At 49.1% G+C, this 24,333-nt stretch overlaps 1 protein-coding gene across 1 annotated transcript in view; it reads right to left on the bottom strand.

The window, feature by feature from the left end:
- Nucleotides 1-476: 476 nt before the first annotated feature.
- ACAN (aggrecan) overlaps nt 477-24,333 on the bottom strand; it is a 46,813-nt gene continuing 22,956 nt past the window's right edge. Inside the window, 15 exon segments of the mRNA XM_039557529.1 lie at nt 477-843; nt 2,281-2,463; nt 3,021-3,165; nt 3,502-3,584; nt 3,934-4,092; nt 14,713-17,904; nt 18,025-18,216; nt 18,380-18,673; nt 18,793-18,920; nt 19,312-19,486; nt 19,978-20,517; nt 22,249-22,344; nt 22,347-22,541; nt 23,137-23,264; nt 23,793-23,967. Of these exon segments, the coding sequence (XP_039413463.1) occupies nt 755-843; nt 2,281-2,463; nt 3,021-3,165; nt 3,502-3,584; nt 3,934-4,092; nt 14,713-17,904; nt 18,025-18,216; nt 18,380-18,673; nt 18,793-18,920; nt 19,312-19,486; nt 19,978-20,517; nt 22,249-22,344; nt 22,347-22,541; nt 23,137-23,264; nt 23,793-23,967 (5,774 nt within the window). The 3' untranslated portion in view covers nt 477-754.

Genomic DNA, 24,333 nt, shown 5'->3' on the forward strand with positions numbered 1-24,333 from the left:
CCAGACACCCCTCTTCCCTAAAAGAACCAACACTGACAAAGTGCCCATTCCGATTTCGCTCTCTTTATTATTTATCATTCTTTCAAAATAGGATATGTTCAAAAATATAAATAGGTGCAGGGAACGCTGGTGCCCCGCACGGTCCCCTGGAAAGAGCACGTTGTCCCGGGATGGGCGCTGCGCTGCAGAGGGGGCGGTGGGGAAGCAGAGAGGGGCCACAGCCCCCAGCACCCGGATCCCGGGTCTCGGCATCCTCTCGCCTCCCTCCTCCCACAGCTTCTTCCACCACAGCCCCCCGGCCCTCCCCACCCATCCTGACGTGCTGCAGCAGTAGAAGGATTCTGGAAAAAAAAAAAATAAAACCCCAAAAGGTGCTGTTCACCCTGGAGATTAAATAACAGAAATAATTACATTGTTCGTGGATAAAATCAGGAAAAAATAATCATCTTTATTATTTAACTTAACCCCCTGCCCTTGCAAACCCACCCCCCTCCCTGTCCCCGAAGGCACGAAGATAATTGGAACCGGACGGTTAGTAAAAATGCTGAGATCTAATTCGTTTTGCTTTGGTGCTTGGAAAAACAATTTTTTTTTTATATATATATACACAAAGGTGGGTTTGTCTTTAATATAATTTTTTTTTTCCTTATATGACAAAAAAGCAACAAGAAGAAGAAGAAATCGACTCTGTTAATATAAGTGTTCCGTTAAAAATCTCTCTTTCTCGCGTTCCCCCTCGGTCTCTCGCCCCGCTCTAATGGGTGGGTCTGTGCACGGCGCTGCCGCTGGGTTTCGACCGGCTCCTGGGGCTCCTCTTGTATAGCCTGCTCTGGTAGCTGGAGGCTGTGGAAGAGAAGAAAAGGCACCTTGTCGGCAGGAGCCGGAACAGAGAAGCTACTTGTCCCACGCTGGCCGGCCCGGCCGCTGGCTGCCTGGAAAAACACGGGCAGCCGCAGGCAGCGCTGCCCGGGGGCGGCTGTGTGTGCCCCGGCGCCAGCCCGCCCGCACACGCACAATCGGCCCTTCTCTCGCCCTGCCGGCCTCTGCTTCACCCAGGGGACAAGGTGCCCGGGGCTTGGCCAGAGCCTGGGCAGGAGCATCATCTCCACGGCTGCTTGTCCCAGCCCTTCACTGCGCCCAGCCAGGAGGGCAGCTCTTCCCCACCTCACCCGCTGCGCTATCCCTTAATCCCCTACCCCAATATCCATTAGTAGTGGGATGTGCTCAGGGCATAGGAGGGGAAACAGCCCCGTCTGGCTGGCAGGAACAAGGTTTCTGCCTGATCTTTGCTGCCAGTTTCCCTGGAAGCTGGCATGCTCTGGTGTGATAATTGCAGGAGGGCTTGGGTGGAAGCAGCAAAAGCTGGTTGGGAGCAGACCAGGTCTCTTGATCGCTGGCGGTCCATGTCGGGAACAGCCTGCAGCTCTCCAGATCCACAGCAGAGCCAAAGGAATCAGCATCTTGGTCGGCACCAGGCAGCCGCCCTTGGACACCTCCTCCATCCCTCCTGCTTTCATCTCCTCCCTGGGGCAGAGGCTTGTCCCTTAAGCCCATATCGGCTTTCCCTGGCTGTGGGACCATTGCTTAATCTGCCGTATCTGGAATTGCCCAGCTGGACCAGAACCTGGCAAGGAGGCCACTGTACAGATGTGATTTGTCTGAGGCCAACGAAATTCTTGGGAAGCTGCAGGCAATCAGGGATGGGACAGGGGTGTAAGCAGGCCTGGGAGTGGGCTGGGACACCAGTGAAGAAGGCTGGCTGCCATCAGCTGGAGGCCTGACAGGAGGAGAGTCAGGAGCCCAGCCCTGTCCCTCAGCTTGTATCTGCTGTAGGACTCCTGTCTGCTCCCAGCGCAGGGGGACACTGGGGAAGGGCTAGGGGGACCATAGCTCTCCCCTCCTATTCTCTCTGTTGATGCAGGTGGTGCCAGAACTCACCCTTTCAGAAACCATTTGTTTTTCTTTCCCTGCGTAGCCTGGGCCATTGGTAAGCTCCTCATTGCCCTTTCCTGTCTCTGGAGCTGCCTGTACTCTGCCTTGCTGGGTCTCCAAGGCAGTCCTGCAAGCCAGGCTCTGTGGTCCACAACTGCCCAGAAGATGTCAACTCCCACGGCCCCATCATGGGGGAAACTTCCAAGAAGTCAAGGGAACCATGATGCCCCCTTCTGCCTGGCTCAGAGCTATCCTACACCCTGAGATGATGCCCTGCATTCCCAGCTCCTTCTCCCAGCTGCAGGGAGGCATCAGCCCTAACCCAAAGGTAAAGGGACCAAGACATACGGTTTAGGCAGGATATCCGCGGCTCCTCCCACTGCCCATTGGGCTGGCACCGGATCGTGGGCACGTGGCGTTGGATGTAGCCTTGGTCGCACTGGTACCGCACCAGGGAGTTTATTTCGTAGCGCTCCTTCTTCCGACCGAAGGTCCTGGCATTCTCCACCGCAGGGGGGTTCCCGCAGGCCACTGCAGGAGATGGGCAGAGACGTGGAGGGTGAGTGAGAGAACACCTGGCTGGCTGAGCAGGCAGCTCACACCCAGGGCAGGCTGGGCACGCACAGCCTCGTCACTCCTCCGTGCATAAAACCTTAACTGCCTTTGAGATTGCCTCTGTCCACAAAGCTTAGGGGCAGGGGGATACGGAAATTCTGTGATTTGAAATTAAGCAGGGGTCTGCCTCAGTGCTCCATTCCTGCCTCCTGGAGAGGCTGTGAGAGCTGAGCATCACAACAGCTGCCTGTGTCTGTGTGAGGGCACAGAGCTGGTGTGTGGGAGCAATGCTGCAGCCAGGGTATGACTCTGCCTGGGGATGTTGAATCTTAATGGCTTGTCCTATTTATTTTCAAGTCCTTGTGAAATTTTCTCCTAGATCCTTGGCCAACTTCTGTTTCTAATTCCTTCCATTTCTTTGACCACCCTTTGCAGTGACAAAACCCATGTTCATGTGCACTGGGGACTCTGCTCCAGACCCACAACTACCTCCTGAGCCCCCAGTCCTTGCCAGTATGGCACAGGGTGCTGACCTGTTCCTTTCTTGCAGGTGAAAGGGAGGTGATAGTTGCAGGGAACGTCGTTCCATTCGCCTTTCTCGTGCCAGATCATCACAACGCAGTCCTCGCCCGCCGAAAAGAAGTTATCGGGTTGGTTGGGCCGCCAGTTCTCATATTGCTGCCGAGAGAGGACAGTCCTTCATCTAAGGTTGGGCCCTGGTCTCTCTTACTCCCTCCTTCCTTCTCACTGCCACCTCTCCCACACCTCTCTCCAGCTTGTGGGTTGCCAGCACTGCCCCTACACTGGTTAATTCTGTTGTGTTGGTGCCCGGGACCCAACCAGCTTTTCTAGAGTCTTGGAAAAACCACGAGCCCTACAGAGTTTAGGGTTGCCTCTACTCAATGCCCAACCCAAGCACTCAACCTGTAACCTGTGGGGCCCTTCCCACCCAAGGGGAACCTCCTCCCCCCACCAAAACCTGGCGCCTGCTTGTGCTGCGGGCTGCGGGCTCACCAGGGAGTGCCCATCGGACCAGCGGAAGTCATTCTCCACAGCTCTGTCACTCAGACCGATCCACTGGTAGTCCTGTGCGTGACCTGGAAGAGCAGGAGGGGGAGAAAAGAGTCATGGTTGTCCTACACTGTGCTGGAAGCATTTCTTTGCCATCTCAGCTGTCCCTGGCCCTGGAGCCTCTGGGTCATTCAGCTGCCTCCCAGTCACTATTCCCTGACACCCTTTTCCTTACATCATGTTTGTCCAGCTCCCTCCTCACTCAACCTGCCATGAGCATGGATGCACCCATACAAGGATGGGGCTTTGTTAGGATACATATGAGCTCCAGTGGGGCAAATGGTGGGTTTTACACCACTTTGGGTAAATCTGCCTGTAGAGTCAAAGTCCAGTGGTTGGACCCATGCCCAGTCCCAGGCTGCCCTCAGCACTCACTGTTCACAAATTCTTGTTCCTCTGGGGTGATGATACTGCTCAGGTGAGCTTGATGTTGTCGGCATCTGGTCTCTGCATCCATCCAAGTCTCCCTCTCTTCAAAGTGCCGGTAGCAGTGGCCCTGGAACTTGGTCCAGCCTTCCTCGCAGTTTGCCAAGTCTGAAACACACAGAGGAGGGCCGAAAAGGAGTTGGTGCATGTGTCTGAAAGCTTTCAACTCACCTCTTAGCAGCTCATGCTCCCATTGCATGGGACAACGCACCGTCACTTTCACTAAAAAGCAAACCCTGACACTGTTGCCTGTAGGAATTCCCTGGGGAAACTTTCAGAAGGCATCCAAGACACGCAGAGAGGGCAGCCTGTGTGGAAGACCCTGTGCCTGCAGTGACACAACCAGTGCTACTGGAAAGCTTGAATGATACAGAGTTATTCCTGGGAAATTCAATCCCTGTGTAATGTTCCTGAAATCTGCTTCTGAGGAACTGACTAAGCGAGAACACCTCTCTTCCCACTTGTGCTGGCCTGAAGTTTTCTTGCTTTGGAAAAAAACCCCTCCAAACCCCATACCCAGATGTCCAGAATCAACACATAGGTGTTGAAAATGAAAGAGGGGACCACCAGGTGCGGGTGGGTCCATCACTTGGTGTGATTCTGGAGCTCTGGAGGAGAAGCAAACCGACCAAGATGGGTGAAAAGAGATGGAGATAGAAACTTACCATAGTGGAGAGAGAGAATGAAATCTCAATGAAAAAGCTTGGAAGATGCTGAAGAAGTGCGAACATTCCTCAACTTTTCAGAAGATCTTTTACCATCTGAGTAATGTTGAGGAACTGAACACACTTACTAAGAAAAATAAAACCACAGATGGGGGAAAGTGGAGATAAATGGAGAAACCACCAGAAAAGACCTTCAGCAGTTCCCATGCAATGCAACACCACACATCTGTCTGCTAAATGTGACCGAGGGAAACAGAAAATGAAATGTGTTTAATCTCAGCCCTTCAGATGCCTGACCTACCATCCTTTCTCAGGCCTTTGCTGCTCTGAAAGTGGTGGGCTTCCATGAGTCCTCATGCCTGTCTCCCTTTTCAGTAAGGTTTTCTCTACTCAGTTTCTTTCTTCTTTGTTAAACTTGGTAGGTCAAAGCACTAGCCACCTTCAATCACACTAATTCCTCCCAATCCACTTTTTGGTGTTCTTCCAGCTGGAGATTGCAGGCCCATCATAGATGTTGGAGTGGTTGGTAGTTACCTGAGACATTAAAAGCATTTCCTGCCTTCTTCAATAGATTAAATGGGTTATCTGGAAGTAGGTGAAGCTCTAAGGATTCCCAGGTTTTGCAGGCAGATCTCCTGCTCAAAGTTAGCAGAGCATCCTTGGGGCAAGGATGGTCTGTCTCATGGGAAGATGAAGATTTACATTCCCCACAAATTTTGGGGCAATGGCTTCCTCTTGCATCTCCCAGGCATCAGAGCTCATAATTCAGAGAAAAGAGAAAATTAAATCTGGCTTGGACCACCCAAGATCATAAGCAGTCACAGGATGGAAAGTCTCTGGGTGGATTACAAGGATCTTCAACAACAGGCATCATGGATGGGTAAATTGAGAACTGATGAGGTTGCATTAAAAAAGTGATGTTAAGACAGCACAATTCCTGCCCAGAAAGTCCAATGATCATGAGCCTTCTCCTTATGGTCTGCTCCACATGTTCATGTTTGAAGCAGAAAGAGATGTGAAGAGAGGAAGGAGAAAATCCAACATATATTATTGTTACTCATGCCAAGGTGAAGAAGATACTGCAACCTTATTTCTCTTTTGTTTGAGCAAGGAAGGAGAGCTTCCCCTCAGCTAAGCTGATAGAAGTTTGGACTTTCATCAGCTTTAAGAAAAAAACACAACTCTTTTCTTTCCTTGTAGAAATAAAAAGAAGTATTAGTGCAGGTCAGAATGCCTAATTTTGATGGAAATACAGGTTGCTTCCCGTTTTCTCAAAGATATATTCCCTGCTGATTTTTCCACAGGAAGCCATGTTGTGGAGATGACAAAAATGTCATGCTGTGTCAAATTGGTGGAGATTCCTGGAGTGAGTGAGGCTTCTCTCAGCTGCATCTTCCCCAAGAGGAACACAAGCATTTTTCATGGCTCAGTCGAAGCATCCTTCCATGAAATTCCAGTCTAGCAGAGAAAGTTTGCCTGAGGTGAAGACGTACTCAGAAGGTTCCCTACTGTTACAGATGAACAGAAAGACCCTCGAGCCAAAGAGATACCAACTTCTGTGATCAATGATCTATGTGGAGATTCACCAGAGAAACTTAAAAAAGAGAAATCTGGAGAAGACACCAGAAGCTCCTGCTTAGGAATCTTAGAGGACATGGTGCTGTGAGGAACAAACTTATCAAAACAGATGTGCAAAAGCCTCAAAGCTTTTCCCTCGCGTGTTTTAAGCTGCTGTTAGAAGTTAGCTTACTGAGATGAGGGCAGCACTGATGGGAGCACTGGGGATCAGCTTTTTTTGGGGGTAGCATGGGAACAAGGTGGTGCAGCAGTTAGTAGGATTAGCTGAAGCCAGGGAGGCCGTACCGATCTCACACAGGTCCCCTCCGTAGCTGGGAAGGCAAAAGCATTTGAAAGAGTCGATGCCATCAGCGCAGGTGGCTCCGTTCAGACAGGGGCTTGAGTGGCACACATCGGTGTCTGCAAGAAATCAAGGGCTTCCATTAGGGCTCTGGGCAGGCAACTCCACCAACAGGAGAACTTGTTTCCTTGCTTGTTTAGGAGGGAATATCAGCTGCTTTGGGGAGACTTGGGAGGGTTGTATTTTATAACATACTGCCGCTGCTGCTGCTGGAAGAATGAAGGCAAGAGACCCAACCCACCCTGAAAGGAAGATATTGGATTTGTGATGGTTGAACACCACTCTGAAGATATCAGAACAAGCTCAGCAAGGTGTATCCAACACACAGCACTTGCTGTGGGAACTCTTCCTTGTCTGCTGTCTCTGCCTGATGCATCAAACATGCAAACTTGTGTCCACGTCTCCACCAGGTAAAGGTCTATGAGGAAGAATGTGGAATTCTCATAAGTGATGGAAACATCCTCAAACAGATCTCTGTCTCCTAACCAGACCGTGTTCCTGGTTGTCCATCCTCACTAATAGTTTCTTCCTAACCATAATTTGGATGAAGGTCCGCGTCAAGAAATCTCTTGTCAGTGAACATGAAGAAAGTGAAGAGAAGGAAAAAAGTGGGTTCAAAGGTGGTTCGGAGACCCTCAACTTTTTCTCTTTGAGGATCTTAGGCCTGGCTATGGGCACTTCTTCCTTGGTGAGGGATACTGGAGTGCAGTGCCATTTTCTCCAGACCTGTCCCCACTACGTGCTCTTTTCCTTGTGATGGGGATGGAAGAAGCTGGTCCATCTTTTCCAGCTGCGGACCCCATCTTGGTGGAGAGAGCTTTGGAATCAGAAGAAGGGTCATTCAGAATGGAAAGATTTCAGATACATTCAGCTCAGAAACAAGGAGGAAGACTAAGGAAGAAAATGGGAACACATCCACTCTGGTTGGATTAAATGATGCCTGGTTAGATCCTCAGGCAAGACAGCATTTCTTTCACACTGAGGAGAAATGTAAGGCTTTAAAAGTGATGACTAACTCTCCATGCTTTTCTTGTGGATGACAGGGTTAGTGAGGAAACCTTCAAAGATGATAAACATGCTGGCTGTGGAAATAGCAGAGCAGAGCAGAGCGGCGACTCCCCAAGATCTGTGTTCATCTTCTGACTGGGCTGTATTTGGTTGGAGATTGTTTTCTTGGAGCTGAGGCCCAGCTGCTCAGTGTCCCCAGGCACAAGAGAGCAGATGGGTGTTATACCCCCTGTGGCTGTCTAGCGACTCAGTGGCCAAGGTCTGATATGTCCTCTAAGAGCTGACATGTTCTGTAACGTGCCTAAGTGATGGAAAAATCCTTTCTGACCTTGGATAGTAAATCTGTGCGTGCTTTGGAGCAAGGAGATTGTCATCTTTATTCTAGGCTGTATCACTGTGAGCAGTGAAATCATTCCTCAGATGGCTGATGAGCCTCTTACTCCAGTTTTGCAGTTCTTCTCTGAGAGAAGGAATTTTTCACTCTGGATTGCTCTTCTAAATGTCACGAAAGCTTTCTGGATTTCTTTGATCACTGCAACATGAAGAGAACTCCTGTTTCCATGATACTAGTAAATACTTTGAGACTTTCCAGAACAAAATGGGAGTCACAAGCCTAGAGGAAGAATAGAGGAGCTGAACTTGGCTGAGTATTGCTTATTAGTCACACTTGGAGTTCCTAGAAGATAGAGAGCATAAAGAAAAACGAGGAATCCTGAGGGGTGATTGCAACTCAAGAGGCCCTTTGGGCTTCCCGACAGCAGTGGCAGCAGAAGTTCATGTTGATTCCAGTGGGCTCCAGCTGAACACGTAAGGAAAGGCTTTCCTTCATTCGTCAGGCTCCATGAAGTGGAAAGAACACTGCAGAGGTGGGAGGGAAGCACACACAAGAGCTAAAGCTGAATGTTTAGTGGGGGATAATGAGCCTTCAGCTGTCTTCAGCCATGTGGAATAAAACTTGGCGTGTCCAAGATCTCTTCTGAGATGAAGGAGACCTGCTGTGTGCTGCCATCCCTAGTCTTGGAGGAGGGGGGAGCAGGGACACATGTGCAAAGTCATTGCCACAAATTTCCAGCTGGGAAATAAGATTGGAACAGTTTCCTTTTACAGATATCACATATAATATGGTTGCATATATTATATATGCAGTAAAAGCAAATCTCTGATTATAATATATATGTTACATATCTCTCCATACATACACATATGTATTTTTATCTATGACACATAGAGAAAGGGTGTGTACTTGTAGGTAATGCTGGAGAAACAAACAGCAAATACAAGTGAGACACAGACAGGTTTTTTTCCCAAAATTGTGCTTCAAATGGCTGGAGAGAAGATGTTTTAAACACGTGATGATCGTAAACACCAAACTCCCCTTCTGCCTGTTGGGCTGTTGAGGCAGTGACCCTCTCTCCACCTGGATGTAGAATCACCTCACCAAGCTGATATCAGAAAACTCAAATATACCTGTCAGGTTGGAGAAAGTGTTGCTGATTCTGGTCCTCCCAGAAAATCTGGATCTCAGAGGTATTTAAGAAAGGTCTAAATGGTAAAATTGGCAGTGATGTTGCATCTGGAAATCCTGGCAAATTGGTTTGTGGGTGTCTCTAGGATATTGCGTCTAAGCCACAAATGTGATGTACAGGAGGTGAGAACTCCATTTAAAAAAAAATTTTGCATCTATCAGAAAACACTTAGCGATTTTCTTCATAGCCTTTTATATACTATAAGTGTGTCCACTTCCACATTGTTGAGAGCTAGATGAGGTCAGCAAATCACTGCACACCTCTTCAGCCGGCTGCAAAGCCTGCAGCACACAAGGTGTGCCCGCTCTGCTCAGCACGGAGCGAGCCCCACTCCCGCAGCACTGGCTGCCAGGTACCTTGACACTCAAGGATCTTAGACACGAGCTATTTATTTGCTTGGGTGAGCAGCCATCCAAGCAGCCAGCTCTGCTTTGCGGTGCAGCTCGAGTGCTTATCAACTGACAAGGAGACAAGACCACTTCTATTATTACCCTGCGCTAACAAAGGACAGCGACAGTCGAGGAATGCAGGAGGGAGGCAGCCCTCGCTTTCAAGAGCGGGAGCTGTAAAACAAAGACGGGGAGAAAACGCCAAGAATAGGAAACCCTGTTAGAACATGTTATTAACTCACTCTTTGAGGATAATGCAGAATTAGCAGCTCTTCTAAAGAGGGTTCGTACTGCACTTACTATTGTCCAGAAGTCGCAAAAATTCCTCAATTCTACTGTCACAGCAGTTTCTATTTTTTGCTACTAACAGGACCCAAGGTCTAACTTTTAGATATTTTTTTTTTTAAATAAATCAATTAAAACAAAATGGCCAATGTAAACCAGGTCTTGCATCTGGAAAATGTAAACTGTTGGCTGGAGAAAAAAAGGGAGTTACACAGCTGCAATGCAAAGTTTGAATTTCACCATTTTCTTCCTAAGATTTCTTCTCCATTGCCAGATATACACTATATTTAGTCAGAAAAATTTTCTTTTGGTGCAACTAAAAACAAGAGAAATATTCTTGTCCACTCTGCCCATGGTGGGGGGGAGGTCTGAGCTAGATCATCTTTAAGGTCCTTTCCAACCTAACCATTTTATAATTCTATAGTTCTCCCAGTGCCTTTGGAAAAAAATTTGTTGCACTGGATCATGGAAATTGGGAAGAGAAACCTGGCAGAAATGAAAGAAAAATAGATTGGCCCTGGTTTTGCTTAGAAGGGAAATGGCATGTACAAGTGAACATGCAGTGTCAGTGGTGAGAAGGAAATGCTTTTAAAATTCTTCATCTCAAGCTGAGACAACAATAGCAGAAACAATACTACCATTTCCTAAAACAGTGCAGTCTGTGCATTTCTCTCCATGGCTGCCTGTATGGAAGATGAGCATTAAACAAGGTCAGCTTTGTGTTTAAAACATCTACTAAGGAGAAGCAGCTGGTGGGCAGAGAGGATGCTATCACCCAAACCCTGAACAAACTATAGTTTTCCTGAAGCTGTGAGTAACAGGTTTAGTAACACACCCTACAATATTTCTATACCCTCCTGTTTTTGTTCCACAGAGCAGAAAAGAAGGTCAGAGAGAAAGGCAAGGCATTTTCAGGGTGCCCAAGAGCTCCTGTTGTGCCCCTCACCCTTTCTTCATAGGCCTCTTTGTAAGTGCAATTATCCAAACAGGGAATCAGAGACCAACTAGATAATTATCTCCTAGAGATTGGGAAAAAAAGTAATCCAGGTACAAATTAAATTTGCTTTTCAGAGTCTTCTGGGAAGTTTGAACTACTGATCTGATAGCTCAAACATCAAAGAAAAACATTGGAGCAATTGTAGGGTGACTCCTAGAAGAAAAGAATAGGAGGAGTTGGAGAAACCAGTTCTCTCACATTTTAAGTTAAATGCTAGTATTGAACATCACATAGCCAGTTGCTGACTTACAATGAGCAATTAAGTCATTAAAATAATTAACTACAATAATTGAACCGAAGTCTCCATGCAGCAGAAGGGGCAGGAGTTGCTGCAGCTTTAAAATCTCTATTCTACTAAATATCATCGAGTTTCCAGGAGGACCTGTTGATCTGCTGGAACCTTCAATTTGTCCAATGCTCTCATGGAAAAAGAGCTCAGGAAACTTGGATATCTCTGTCTCCTAAATAATATATGCAAAAGTAAATGGATGTGTAAATAACACTAGTCCAAGACTGTAGGTTACCTCTGCAGAGGAAGGTTTTTTTAAACAAATTAACTTCTGGTGCAAAGCAGACAGTGTGTCCAGGAGACATCCAAGCATCTGCTCAGCCACAAAGGGGTCTGTGCCTCTCAGCCAGGACTGGTACCTCCATCTCCTTCTTGAGAGCATAATTTGTGTTCCACATTGGGTGAAGCATTCTGAATCAGGTGAATATTTTCTTGACTTTTTTTTCTGGATGATTTTCTCTGGACTAACAAAACTCAGTGCCTCCTACTTCCATGTGGTGAAGTATAAGGAAAGTCCATTAAAACCTTTCCTCATTTGTATTCTAACCTTCTGCTGTGTGGGGCTGTAGGCAACAGACTTCATGGACTTGTTCACCAGAGACAAGCAAAACTTAACATAAATAGATGCCATTTCAGCACATTTCACTTTTCCCCCACAACTGGAGCGAAGTTTTTACGTCACTGACTGGCCAGAGTGCTCCAAACCGCAGCCTTTCACTGAAGTGCCAGCATGTTCTTTCAGCTAATAATTATTTATCTTCAAATGCTACCAGAAGCAAAAAGACACACTGAGTTGGCAAAACCCTGGGAGAGGAAGCCAAGCCTATGGACAATTCTTTCAGCCTGTGGGGTCCCTGTCCTCATGAAGGAATCAAATGCTGACTGAAGACATGTACACGCATAGCCTTCAATTTGGGTAAATACTAAAACATACTGGCACTGCAAGTGTTAATCTTCAGTCTTCTGGCTCTGGCTTTTAGAGATACTTTTAGGCTACAGAGCAGAATAATATCATTCTTCTTGAATCATCCCATTAAGCAGACTGCTGGATCTAACTGGAACCCTCCAACGACAGGCCCAGAGGGCAAAAGCCACATTCCTTCCTGTTCCTCACCCTGAGCTCCTGCAAAGCTGAACCAGCTTCACCCGTGCTTTAATGCCAGTCAAAATCCATTGCACTTCATGGGCACCCGTTGCATCCTACAAATCCTGAGCACAGCACAAGGCATGGATATAAGAACTGATTTTCTTTTGCAAGAACTGATTTTTTTTTTTTTTTTTTTGCAAGAGCTAAGTTTCAAGACTGGGAAGCTTCAAGTGAAAAGGCAGCCACAACATGGGAAACGGCATTTTGGGTTCTTCCTTGTAGACTTTCCATGTTCAGAATCCCCAGGGCTCTGTAAAAAGTAACAACCCAAAAAAGGAAGCCCAGGATTCTTTTTCTGCTTCTTTTTTTTTTTTTTTTCTTCTTTTGTCATCTCTTTGCTGTAATTCTCTAGAAGAGGTTTGCCTTGTTGCAGAGGGGTTCTGAGTTCATGGTCAATACACTTTTTTGCCACCTGTATGAGCTTCCTTCATACCCTGACCTGGACTGCATTTAACCCTTTAGGGACATTGTAGTAAAGTTTACCAATAAAAAGAGAAGTTTTACCCTAGAATATCTTCTCTGGTGGGAGTACCAGCTGTACACGTGTACTCAAGCCCATTTCTAATTTATGAAGTGTACAATTAAACTTCATGCAGTTGTTGCTTACCTCTTGTCATCTGCTAAGAAACCCCAGCTGCTTCATTGTCCTGTCTGTGACTTGCAAATACATATATTCCAATTTCAGAATATTTTTCAAGATTCTTCACACATGAGCTGCTGAACACATGGTTTTCTTTCAAAATACTTCACAAAAATGTTGGCTAACAAATGGTCTGAGGAATCTGGCAACCGCCTTGTGGTTAATTTTTAAAAAGAAAAAGCAGTGGAATAAAACCATTTTTTGAGGCCAGTATTTAAAAAAACTTTTTTTTTTTTTATTTTTACTGATCCTTACTGGCTTCCTTCCTCCCCCTCAGTGCTGCCTTTGCTGGCTTATTTTTGTCTCTGGGCTTGGACGTGGCAGTGGGCACGGCCCAAAAGCAGAGCCTACTTTTGCAAGAAGGGTTTTTGGGTCCATAACTCCTGCACCACCCTGCTAAGCCCTGGATGCCGTGCCAGGCTGAACAGTGCTGTGGGAATGACCCTGCTGACTTGTCCCCACCCACTCCTGCAGCATCCTCGGGGCAGCTGCTCAGCCCAGACAGAGGGGAGCGCAGATGTGCTGTGATGGGGCTGAACAAAGATTTGTGATTACCTGTGCTCTCAGAGGGAGAGAAGTGATGAAGAGGGAAATGCAGTGACTCATTGGAAACGCTTTGGGGATGGAAATAACGTTAGAAACCGGGCTGAGCTTCACAAAGCCCTGCACTTACCGACCCTGAGTCCAGAGCTAGCTACACTGAGCGGTGTAAATTGACCCAAAAGAAGCAGTTTAGGAGGTAATGTGGGAAGGGGTGGAATTGATGACACTTTTGCTGGAAGGAGCTGTGCCAATCTCTTGCCACATACATTTTGTACCATACTTAAGCAACATGTGGCCCTACGTGAACATGTGGCCCTTTGAGAAATGAGCACATGCAGGATGCTCACACAACAGCACAAGCATTGATGGCTCTCAAACGAGGCTTGTCCCCAGGTGCCAGCTCCTGATGGCAGCAAAGGGAAACCAAGCTGTGTCCAGGGATGCTGCAGGACATCCTGTGTTACCAGGACTGGGCACCTCCCTTGGCCAAGAGGCACAATGTCTTGCATTTTGTTTTTCTTCTCGCTGCAGTGCACTAATGCTTTCACAGCATGTGAACTCTGCTCAGGGAATGCTCGTCAGAATGCCAGGAGAGTGTTTTCACCATAAATGGTTAATCAGGCTTAACTATTGTGTCTGTTTGTACTTGGCAACAAGGGGCCCAACCAAAGACAGAGCACTAAAACACTAAAAAGGCAGGGTGGAGAGAAGGGCATTTATCAACAGAGCTGACAAAAGCTAGTGATGCTCTGAGCAGTATCTCACATGTTTATCCCACTCTAGCTGCAGAGAGCAGCATAAGACACAGACCAAAGGGTGGCCACATGCTGAGCAATACTTGGGGCTATAGGCAGCAAGACAGACCACCATGGAAAGAGAAACAGAACAGGACTGAGACTCGCAGCCCATCTTTTCCAACTTCTCAACTGCATGCAGGGTTGGAATCTCTGGCAGGTGGAGCCATTCTGTGGAACACTGGAACAGGCTGCCCAGGGAAAAGGTTGAGCCACCATCCCTGGAGGGATTTAAAAGATATGTAGAGGTGGCACTGAGGGACATGGGTTAGTGGTGGACTTGGCAGTGCTGGGTTAATGGTTGGACTCGATGATCATAAAGGTCTTTTTCAACTTAAACAATTCTATGATTCTACGATCATAACCTGTGGAAAACCCCATGTTTATGGGTTTCCATCAGAACAAGGTTCTGCTCAAGTCTGCTTCTGTGTTAGTGTTCTCTGCTGTATAAAAACCAAAAAAGGTGACAGCTATGTCCCCTCCTTCCCTTCCACAAAGCTTTCCCTTCCATATGAGACATATGTTACCTTCTGTAGTGGGTCCTAATGCGTCAATTGCTTCTTGTGAGACTTGAGGCAGGGCAGCAGTGGTGGTGGCCAGCAGATGGGGATTGTCTGGAGCAACAGCTGTCTCTGTCTCTTGTCCTGACACCGCAGGAGGGGAAGGCTCTATTTCAAGCTGAGCCTCTTCAAGGTTCCTGAGTCCCTGTGCTGGTTCAACATCTGGAGTCCTGGTACCAATTACAATGTCTGGGACAGAGGCTTCCCCTGAAAAGCCTGTGATCGAGTGTGTCACAGCTCCAGATGTTGCGTCAGGAACCTCCTTCTCCTCAGGAGTACCAAAGGGCTCCCCACTGGCCAAAGATGTGGCAGCTGTTTTAATGTTAGCAGCAGGCATTGTAGATGCTTCCCCACTGGTTTCAGGGACTGTGGATGCTTCTATGCTGATCTCAGGAAATGTTTCACCTCGGGCTTCTTGACTTGTGGTTGTTCCTATGCTGATTTCAGGAAACGCAGAAGTTTCCCCACTGACTTCTTGAACTGTGGATGTTTCTATGAAAATTTCAGGATAGGCAGATGTTTCACCCCTGGCTTCTTGACTTGTTGGTGTCTCTATGCCAAACTCAGGGAATGCAGATGTCTCCCCACTGATGTCATGGACTGTAGAAGTTTCTATGCTAATCTCAGGAAATGCAGATGTTTCGCCTCGAACTTCTTCACCTGTGGATGTTTCTATTCTAATTTCAGGAAATACAGGTATTTCACCACTGGTTTCATGGACTGTCGAAGTTTCTATGCTAATTTCAGGAAAGGAGGACATTTCCCCACTGATTTCATGGACCGTCGAAGTTTCTATGCTGATTTCAGGAAAGGCAGAAGTTTCCCCACTGGTTTCATGGACTGTTGAAGTTTCTATGCTAATTTCTGGGTAGGCAGATGTTTCACCCCTGGCTTCTTGATTTGTGTATGTTTCTATTCTAATTTCAGGAAAGGCAGAACTTTCTCCACTAATTTCATGCACTGTGGAAGTTTCTATGCTGATTTCAGGAAAGGCAGATGTTTCTCCACTGGTTTCGTGGACCGTCGAAGTTTCTATGCTGATTTCAGGATACCCAGATATTTCACCCCTGGCCTCTTGGCTTGTGAAAGTTTCTATTCTAATTTCAGGAAAAGCAGACGTTTCCCCACTGATGTCTTGACTTGTGGAGGTTTCTATTCTAATTTCAGGAAATGCAGATGTTTCCCCACTGATTTCTTGTATTGTGGATGTTTCAGTGCTGCTTTCAGGAAACGCAGAGGTTTCCCCACTTACTTCTTGACCTGTGGATGCTTCTATGATAATTTCAGGATAGCCAGATGTTTCACCTCTGGCTTCCTGACTTGTGGATGTTTCTGTGACAATTTCAGGAAATGCAGAGGTTTCCCCACTGATTTCTTGAATTGTTGATGTTTCTGTGTTAAATTCGGGAAATGCAGATGTCTCCCCACTGATTTCATGAATCATGGATGTTTCTACACCAGTTTCAGGAAATGCAGATGTTTCCCCACTGATTTCATAAGCTGTTGATGTTTCTAGAGCACCTTCTGGCAGAGCAGATGTTTCCCCACTTAGTTCGCCAGACGCAGAGGCTTCACCGCTTGGCCCCAAACTGTAGGGAAATGTGGCAGTTTCCCCACCCAGTTCCTGTGACACTGTTGGTCTTGTCACCACTTCTACTAAATCAGAAGTGACTAAAGTGACTCCTGGGAGCCCTGAGGCCTCCCCACTAATATCAGTCACTGCTGAAGACTGTCCACTTAGATCTGTGGCCCCAGAAAAGTCTCCACTGATGTATGGGACTCCAGATGGCTCTCCACTCAAGTCTCCTGCCCCTGAAGGAAACCCACTAAACTCCACAGCTCCAGACCCCTCTCCAGAGAGTCCTCTGTCTCCAGAAGTAAATCCACTGATTTCTATCATCCCAGACGGTCCTTCTCCCACTTCTTGCGCCACTGATGTCTGTGTTACAACTTCCACCAAAGTGGTATCCACAAGAGAGACAGTGGGAAAACCAGAGGTGAGTCCACTTTCCTCTCCAGACAGCAGACCACTGGTGACATCAACTCCAGAGACGTCTCCGCTGCTGTCCGTCACTCCACTCGGATATCCGCTCATCTCCAGCACTCCAGAAACACTCCCACCAAAGTCTACCTGCCCAGAAGGCTCACCACTGATGTCTAAGCTCCCAGATACCGTGCCTGACGCATCTTCACCTCCTGAAGGCAATCCACTTGTTTCCAAAGTCTCTTTTGCTTCGGCTCCTATAATTGGCGGGGTTGTTGTCACTTCCTGCAGAGTGGCATCTACAAAGGTAATGCCAGAGGCTTCGCTGCTTCCATCAGTACCAGAGGGAAGGCCACTTAGGTCCACCAGGCCACTGGTCTCATGTGTTCCAGATGGTTCTCCACTGGCATCCAGTCCTGAGGGCAACTCGCTCAGCTCAGACCCTACCGACGGCAGCCCGCTGAGCTCGGGTACCCCAGAGGGCTCCCCGCTGGGCTCAGCTCCTGAGGGTAAGCCTTGGATTCCACCACTGCTGTCCCATTCAGAGGATGGGAGCCCTGACAGATCTCCTTCACCGCTGACTCCGATGGACCCTTTTCCCTCCTCTCGCCGTTCTGGCACTGCTGTTACAACTTCCACTAATGTGGTATCCACAAGAGAGATGGTAGGAAAACCAGAGGCGAGCCCACTTTCCTCTCCAGATGACACGCCACTGACTAGCTCAGTGCCAGAGATTTCTCCACTCACTCCAAAAGGCAGCCCGCTGCTTTCCACTTCAGATGGCATCCCACTAATTTCTGGTATCCTTGAAATAGACACCGATATCTCCTCCTCTGCAGAAGGCAGGCCACTGATATCAACAATGCCCGAAGGCACACCACTCAGGTCTCCTGAGGGCAGCCCACTCTCTTCAGGTGGGAAGCCACTGGCATGCAGGTCTACTGATGGTAATCCGCTCTCTCCAACCCCCGAGTGCTCTCCGCTAAGTTCAAAAACGCCAGAAGTTGGTTCTCCGCTTGTATCTGGGACTGCAGGTACCCACCCGGATGCTGAAGATTCACCACTGACTTGATGCTCTCCAGATTCAATCACCTCCCCTGACACTTCACTGATGGAACCATTGGTACTTGTTTCCTCTGGTACTATGGTAGCTGGAGGAAAAGCAGATGGACTCACTGGAAAAGAAAGAGCAAACAAAGAGAAGGAGTTGCAAAAATTATTTATGTTTTGGAAGTGTCCCAACCCCACGTCACCAGCCCTGTATGACAGAGGCTACAAGGAAGCTCTGAGCCCACCTGAGAGCAGTGACATATCAGTTGGGAAGACCTCTGTTCCCCAGGCTGTCTGATTCTCAGGTTGAGTGGCAGACTCCATCTCCACGGTCGCCTCCTCCCCAGAGGGCACCCCCTCCACTCCAGGGATCACTTGTGTTGCCAGCACATCTTCAAAGAACGGGGTGACTCCCTCCTCCTCCACGGGAGGCACAGCTGGAACAAAAAAGGCATTGCAGGTACTTCCCAAAAATTCACAATCCAAGATGCCGGCAAAGCGCCTCACCCAAACTGGCACCCCAACATGCCCTGCCTCCCTTTTGAAATCCCTTTCCCTGAGGAGACAGGTCTATGCACCCTGCAGGGGCTGGGAGGGTACCTCTGAAGCAGAAGGCGTGGTGCCGGGACAGCGGGTCGGGGAAGCCCGTCTGGTTGTGGTGCTGGTACAGGGTCCTGACGCCCGGCGCGTCCCCGCCGCAGGCGGGGCGGGGGCTCACGATGGGGTAGCGCAGGCTGCCGTCGGCCAACCAGCCCGCGTAGCACCTGTCCAGGCCCTGCTTCCAGGCGGCGTGGAGCTGCCCAACGGAGGCCAGCGTGGCGTTCTGGCTCTCACAGTACTGCTGGGCTTCTTGGAAGGTGAACTGCTCTGGCTGAGTTGCGAAGAACACATCGCCTGAGGGATGGGAGAGAAAAATGGGTGAATCCCTGCGTCCCAGCCATCTACAGACAGAGGTGGAGGTGTGGAGCACATTTTTGCTCTACAGTAGTGCTCAAGGGAAGGCGAGGATGTACCCTTGAGCCTGTCGATGTAGCAGTACACGTCGTAGGTCTCCGAAGCTGGGCGCATGCCGTATGACCGCACGCCTGGAGTGTTCTCTTTGTCTCCCACGCAGTTATTTCGGGGATTCACAATAGGATACCTACCAAAAAAAGGAAGAGAGGAGGTAACCCGAGGTCAATCTTATGTAGCCAGGACTGAAGAACGTCAATGTGCTTGGGAGCAGGACACGAACGCCTCACTGTTTGAGGTGCTCAGAGCCCGAGGCAATAAATACAAATTTCCTGCTACTCTTCCTACGCACCAGGAGGGCTCACTGGTGCAAGATGTATACACAGGTGAGGAAATGAGGAAAAGAAGTGGACAAGAACATGTCTAGTGGCCACTGAGTATCATGGACTGGAGACAATCTTGGGTCAGCAAAGCTTTAGATGCTGATGAGGAGAGGAGCAGGATAGACCAGAATAAAGCCTCAATGTCACGGCTGAATAGTCATTTTGAGGGGTGTTTTCCCCAGGTCAGTGTGACTTTACCTGACTGTCTGGTCCCGCAGCCAGCCAGCATCACACTGGTCGAAGCCAGCCTCGTAAGCAGCCTGGAGCTGCTGGGGGGTGGCAATCACGGCACTGTTCTCCAGGCAGGCCTTCTGGGCTTGGACGAAGGAGAAGGCATATCTGCTGGTGGCTGCACGGTAGTGAAACACCACACCTGGGGGAAGAGAAGATTGAGTGGTGAGACAGCAGGTACAGGACCCCCCTGCACTAAGATGCATGACCAGAAAGGGTCTTCCAAAAACCAGTGTGAGAGCCAGGCCCTCTTAAAGTTTCTGTGGTGGAGATGCCTCATTCATGGAGTTCTGCTGCCACTGAGGGTGATGTTCTAGGTATCTATCTAGCCCTCCTCTAGGTCTTCCTGCCTTGACTTTCCCCTTTCCTGGAGTCAGCTGCATATGGGAGAGCAGAGTGTGACCACTGCAGCCCAAGTCCTGGTCATCACATTATGGGGTGGCCCACAGCCTTGTCTCCCCTCCTGCCCTACTGTGGTGGAGGCGCTCAGCCTGTCCCTGACCCCAAAAAGGCCTGTGCACCTCTAGGGACCTGGATGCCCTCTGGGATGGCAGAAACCCAGGCTGTTTTCAGCTGAATGGTTACCTCTAGAATGAGCTGACCTTCAGGCTTCTCAGAGACCTGGTGACTTACCTGTGGGGGAGATGGGCTGCTCGGGGAGGTGACCAGCACCGGGGGCAGCTGTCACTCGCACAAGTTGATCTTCCACTGTGAATGCCGAGGCAGACTCCAGTCCTGGTGTGGCAGTCACCCCCAGGAACTCTTCCACTGAGCTCACCTCTGCTGTTTCGGTGGTACCAGCAGTGCCTAAGGCTACAGTGGTGATGGCAGTGCCTAAGTCTATGGTGGTGGCCTCTTCAGGGACAGTCCAGACCACTGTGACATCCTCCCTGGTCACATTTTCCTCCTCTGTGGCAGCTGTCTCTACTGTGACAGCGGTGGTGAAGAGATCGGGCAGGGCAGTGAAGCCCTCATACAGCCTGGTGGCGGCGGGGGTGATCTCAATGGGCTCCAGGGTGGCAATGCTGCCGCGGGCCTCCTCCTCCGTGGCATTGCGTGACAGAGGCAGCTCCACCTCAGTCTGGGTGACAGTCTGGACAGTGAAAGCGCTGCCCAGCTCGCTCCCTATCTCGTCGATGAACTGCCCTGGGACCAGGCTCTCAGTGTCATCCCCTGCATCAGGACACAAAGCAGCAGAGAGGACAAGGTCAGTCTGATGAGGTGAACTGTGCTGGCGCTGCTTCCGAGAAGCAGCTGGGTATCTACTGGCTCTGAGGGGATTAGGAAAATCATGAGAGTTTGGTAAAAGAAATGGTTTTCCTTCCTCCACTGTGGCTCTCTACAACGCCTCAGCACGCAGGGCATGGTCAAGAAGCACCGAGCCACCTCATTCTCCAAATTTGGTTCATCAGCGGGGACACACCCCGCTAGCCTGCCAGTTCTCCTTGCCGGGATCACCTTGCCCATATCCAAGTCTGTACTGACCTCTAGTGCCTGCTGCAAGGAAGTTAAGGTGGACGGAGGGAGGTCGGGGAGCTTGGATAACCTCCACAGCAGCTCTGTCTGAGCCGTGGGAGAAAGACAACTAGATCCTCACACTCAGTGCGTGAAGCCTCACCAGGATCGTGATCTCCTTCTGCTCTGCCCACGTGAGGACTTAAGAGCTCATCCCATGTAAGCATCCTAACCCCATTGCCAGGACAGCCAAGGCCACTTGCTGTACCAAATACATTCAAACAGCTCCCACCTTTCCCCTCCCAAGCCACTTTCCTGCTCAAGTCACATCCCTTGGGTCTAGGAGAACGTGCTTAACATGGCATTGAGCTGACAACAAGGACAGTGGTTTACAGAGCAGCATGAAACAGAACTGTGAGGGCAGGTAACAGAGGGATGGATCTCATCTTGGATATGTAGCAAGGCAGGTCTTGGCTGGGGAGGGGAAAACTATGAGGCAATGCCTGGGTTTTCCTCTGATACTGCTTTCCCTGCTCTATGTACAACTCCATTTTACTGCTAGTTCATTTTAGCCAGTACCTTTCAGATCTCAAGGGATTCAGAGATTTCTATAAAGATGCTCAGACAAGGACTGACAACATGCAGCAGTTTCAGATGCGAACCCTGAGATAACCAGAAGGCTGTGGCTTGGTGGACCAGTCCTTAACTTGGCCTCATAACTAGGTACCTCCAAGGGTCTGGGACATGGATCTGGGCACAACAGATCTGTTCAGAAGGGTTTCAACACATATTTTAAAATACTGTTATTTTTTTAACCATGGCAATCCTATTTGAATTGTTGGCCTCTGGCTAGTTGCCCTGAATAGACCATATATTACTGTGTTTTCCCCTCTTGCTGCAGGAAGAAGTGTGCACTTAGAAGAAAGAGGGAGTATCTGGGATGCTCTTCACTTCCTAGGTGCAGTTTTGATCCACGATTCCCAGAGACTGTGTCAGTCTCAGATTTATCCCAGCATGGAAACTCAGTCACGCATCTGTACCACATCACATCTCATCACTACACACATTTTCATGGTCAGACCTGCCCTCTTTCTCCTTTGCTTCGTTCTCCAGCATTCAAAGTCTTGTATATGAAGCACCTGAACTCTGCCTTGTGTCTCCAGGAGAGCTATAAAAGCAGGAGGGTGTAGGAGGATTGGAGAGAAGCAGGCTGCGTTACACCCACCTCCACAGAGCCCTCTATGCACAGGTCAAGCAGCCTTTCTGGATCTGCTTTCTATCTGAACACAAGCAGACGATTTTGTCCTTTGCCAAACCTGCTTTCTCCCTCTCTATTTCTTTTTTTAAAAAACCCCAACAACAAAGAAGCAAGAGGTTGTCTCAGGCCAGGGAGCTCCTGCTGGCTGGTGTGCAGAGGCGCTGCTTAGTCCCGCAGCCCCGAGCACTCACCGCTGTAGCAGATGGCGTCGTAGCGGGAGTCGGGGTGCGGGTACCCCGTCTGGTTGATGTACAGGTACACCGTCCTCACGCCCACCAGGTTGCCCCGCAGTTGGGCCGTGCTCTGGAGATGGGGTAGCGGACGCTGCGGTCGGCCAGCCAGCCCGCGCTGCACATGTCCATGCCGTCCTTCCAGGCCAGGTACAGCTCTCCCGTGGTGGCCAAGCGCGCTCCCAAGCTGCGGCATTTCTCGAAAGCTTCTTGGAAGGTGAACTTCTCCGGGGCAGTGGCATAGAAGACTTTGCCTGCAATCACACCGTCCATTAGCACAGGAATTACCTGTAGAATTTAATCCCGATTCCCTTTCTATCCCCTTCCCACTCCTGAGAGTTTGGATAAGATGAAGAATCCCGTGTCTTAGAGGTGAAAAGCAACTCCATGTTGGTGACTTTGTAAACCAGAATGAAGTGATTCTTACAGACCAAATGCAGAGTGGAGCAAAACACACCACACGAGCTGGGGCCACAGGGCAAGAGGGAGATAAAGGACAATTGCAGTTCTGTTCTGCTGAACATCAATGGATCCCTGTCATAAGTATGAGTGATTGGCACCTCTGAATGTCACACACTCCAATGGCTGACCAGGCAGGATGGCGTGGACTCTGGTGGAGGTTAGACGGACTCCACCCTCTGAACTGCATTAGTCATTTGACATTAAAATTGTCCAAGGTCTAATAAAGAGACTGTAGAGAACATCTGGCCTGGCCGGGGTATGTGCTTTTCCAGCTTTGACCTGTCTTTTCCCTAGGCCCATTGCCTCTGTATTTGCAGTTGTTCAGTCTAGGCATGATCAGGGCTCTGGCTGCTTCTGTGTCTAGTGGCAACAAAAGCCACAAATCACCTTGCATTTGCTCTGCATAGCAGTAAACATCATAGGTTTCATCTGGCTCACGGACACCGTAGGTCCTCACTCCTGGAAATTCGTCCTTGTCACCATAGCAGCGCTCCCGGGGCCAGTGGATGGGGTACCTGAAGGAGAGATTGTGGATAAGGAGTAAGGGGCAGGACCCTGGCAGCCACAGGAGGCTGGGAGGGAGCTGCAGGGCACTGCCCAGTGTGGTTATTTATGGCTTTTCCTGGGTTATGGGGAAGGGGAAGGATGATCTGCCGTCCTGCCCTCACTCTGATCGTCCTTGGAGCACTGACCAAAGACATCAAGACAAGGAGCCTCCCCAGTGGGGTATGCACAGCTTGGTCTGGTTGAGCCACATTTGTGCATCTTGGCACAGCACTAGTTTTGTTCAGGGAAGATGGAGGATAAGAATTAAGCCATTGTCCACTTAGTTGTCACCACCAGCTGAGGAGGGCAGTGGTCACTCTGCTTTCCCACTAGAGACTCCCCTCTGGCAGAGAATAGCTTGCAATCCACTACCTCCCTCTGCACACCAGCAGTTACAGCAGCTGCTATTAACAACCATTTTCAGTTGGTGGCTTCATTACAGAAGTCCTTCCCTAATGACCCTGCTGTGGCTTTCCCTTCCCTGCATGGCTTCTCACCTGACAGTCTGATCAGCCAGCCAGCCAGCATCACACTGCTCGTACCCATCCTCGTAGGCAGCCTGCAGCTGCTCGGGGGTAGCGATGACAGCGCTGTTCTGGACACAGGCCTGCTTTGCCTTCTCGAAGCTCAGGGTGTACCTTGTGGAGATTGCTCTGTAGTGGAATACGATGCCTGGAAAAGATGATGGCCATCACTCACAATCACCAGCCCCTCACCTTCCAGAGAAGGCACAAGAAAAAGGCAAAAATAAACCTCATCCTGTACAGTCCTGCAGTGGAAGCTGTCTCCCTGTCTTATACAGAAGGCAAAAACCACATAAAAGAGAAGGATTGTACAAAACTTTCGTTATCTTATCCACCTATTACTAGGATAGGCTTTGCAATACGGCAATGGAAGTTTTTCTAGAACAGCCCAATTCTCCAGATGAGGGCATCCCATCTCCTAAAATGTTTGGGAGAAATTAAAGGTCTGATAAAGGCTCCGTTCCAGCTTTACCCGCTTGAGTAATAGCGCAGTGTATCCAGTACCAACTCCTGC

This window comes from Corvus cornix, chromosome 10 (genome assembly GCF_000738735.6).
Source record: "Corvus cornix cornix isolate S_Up_H32 chromosome 10, ASM73873v5, whole genome shotgun sequence".
NCBI classification, from domain to species: domain Eukaryota; kingdom Metazoa; phylum Chordata; class Aves; order Passeriformes; family Corvidae; genus Corvus; species Corvus cornix.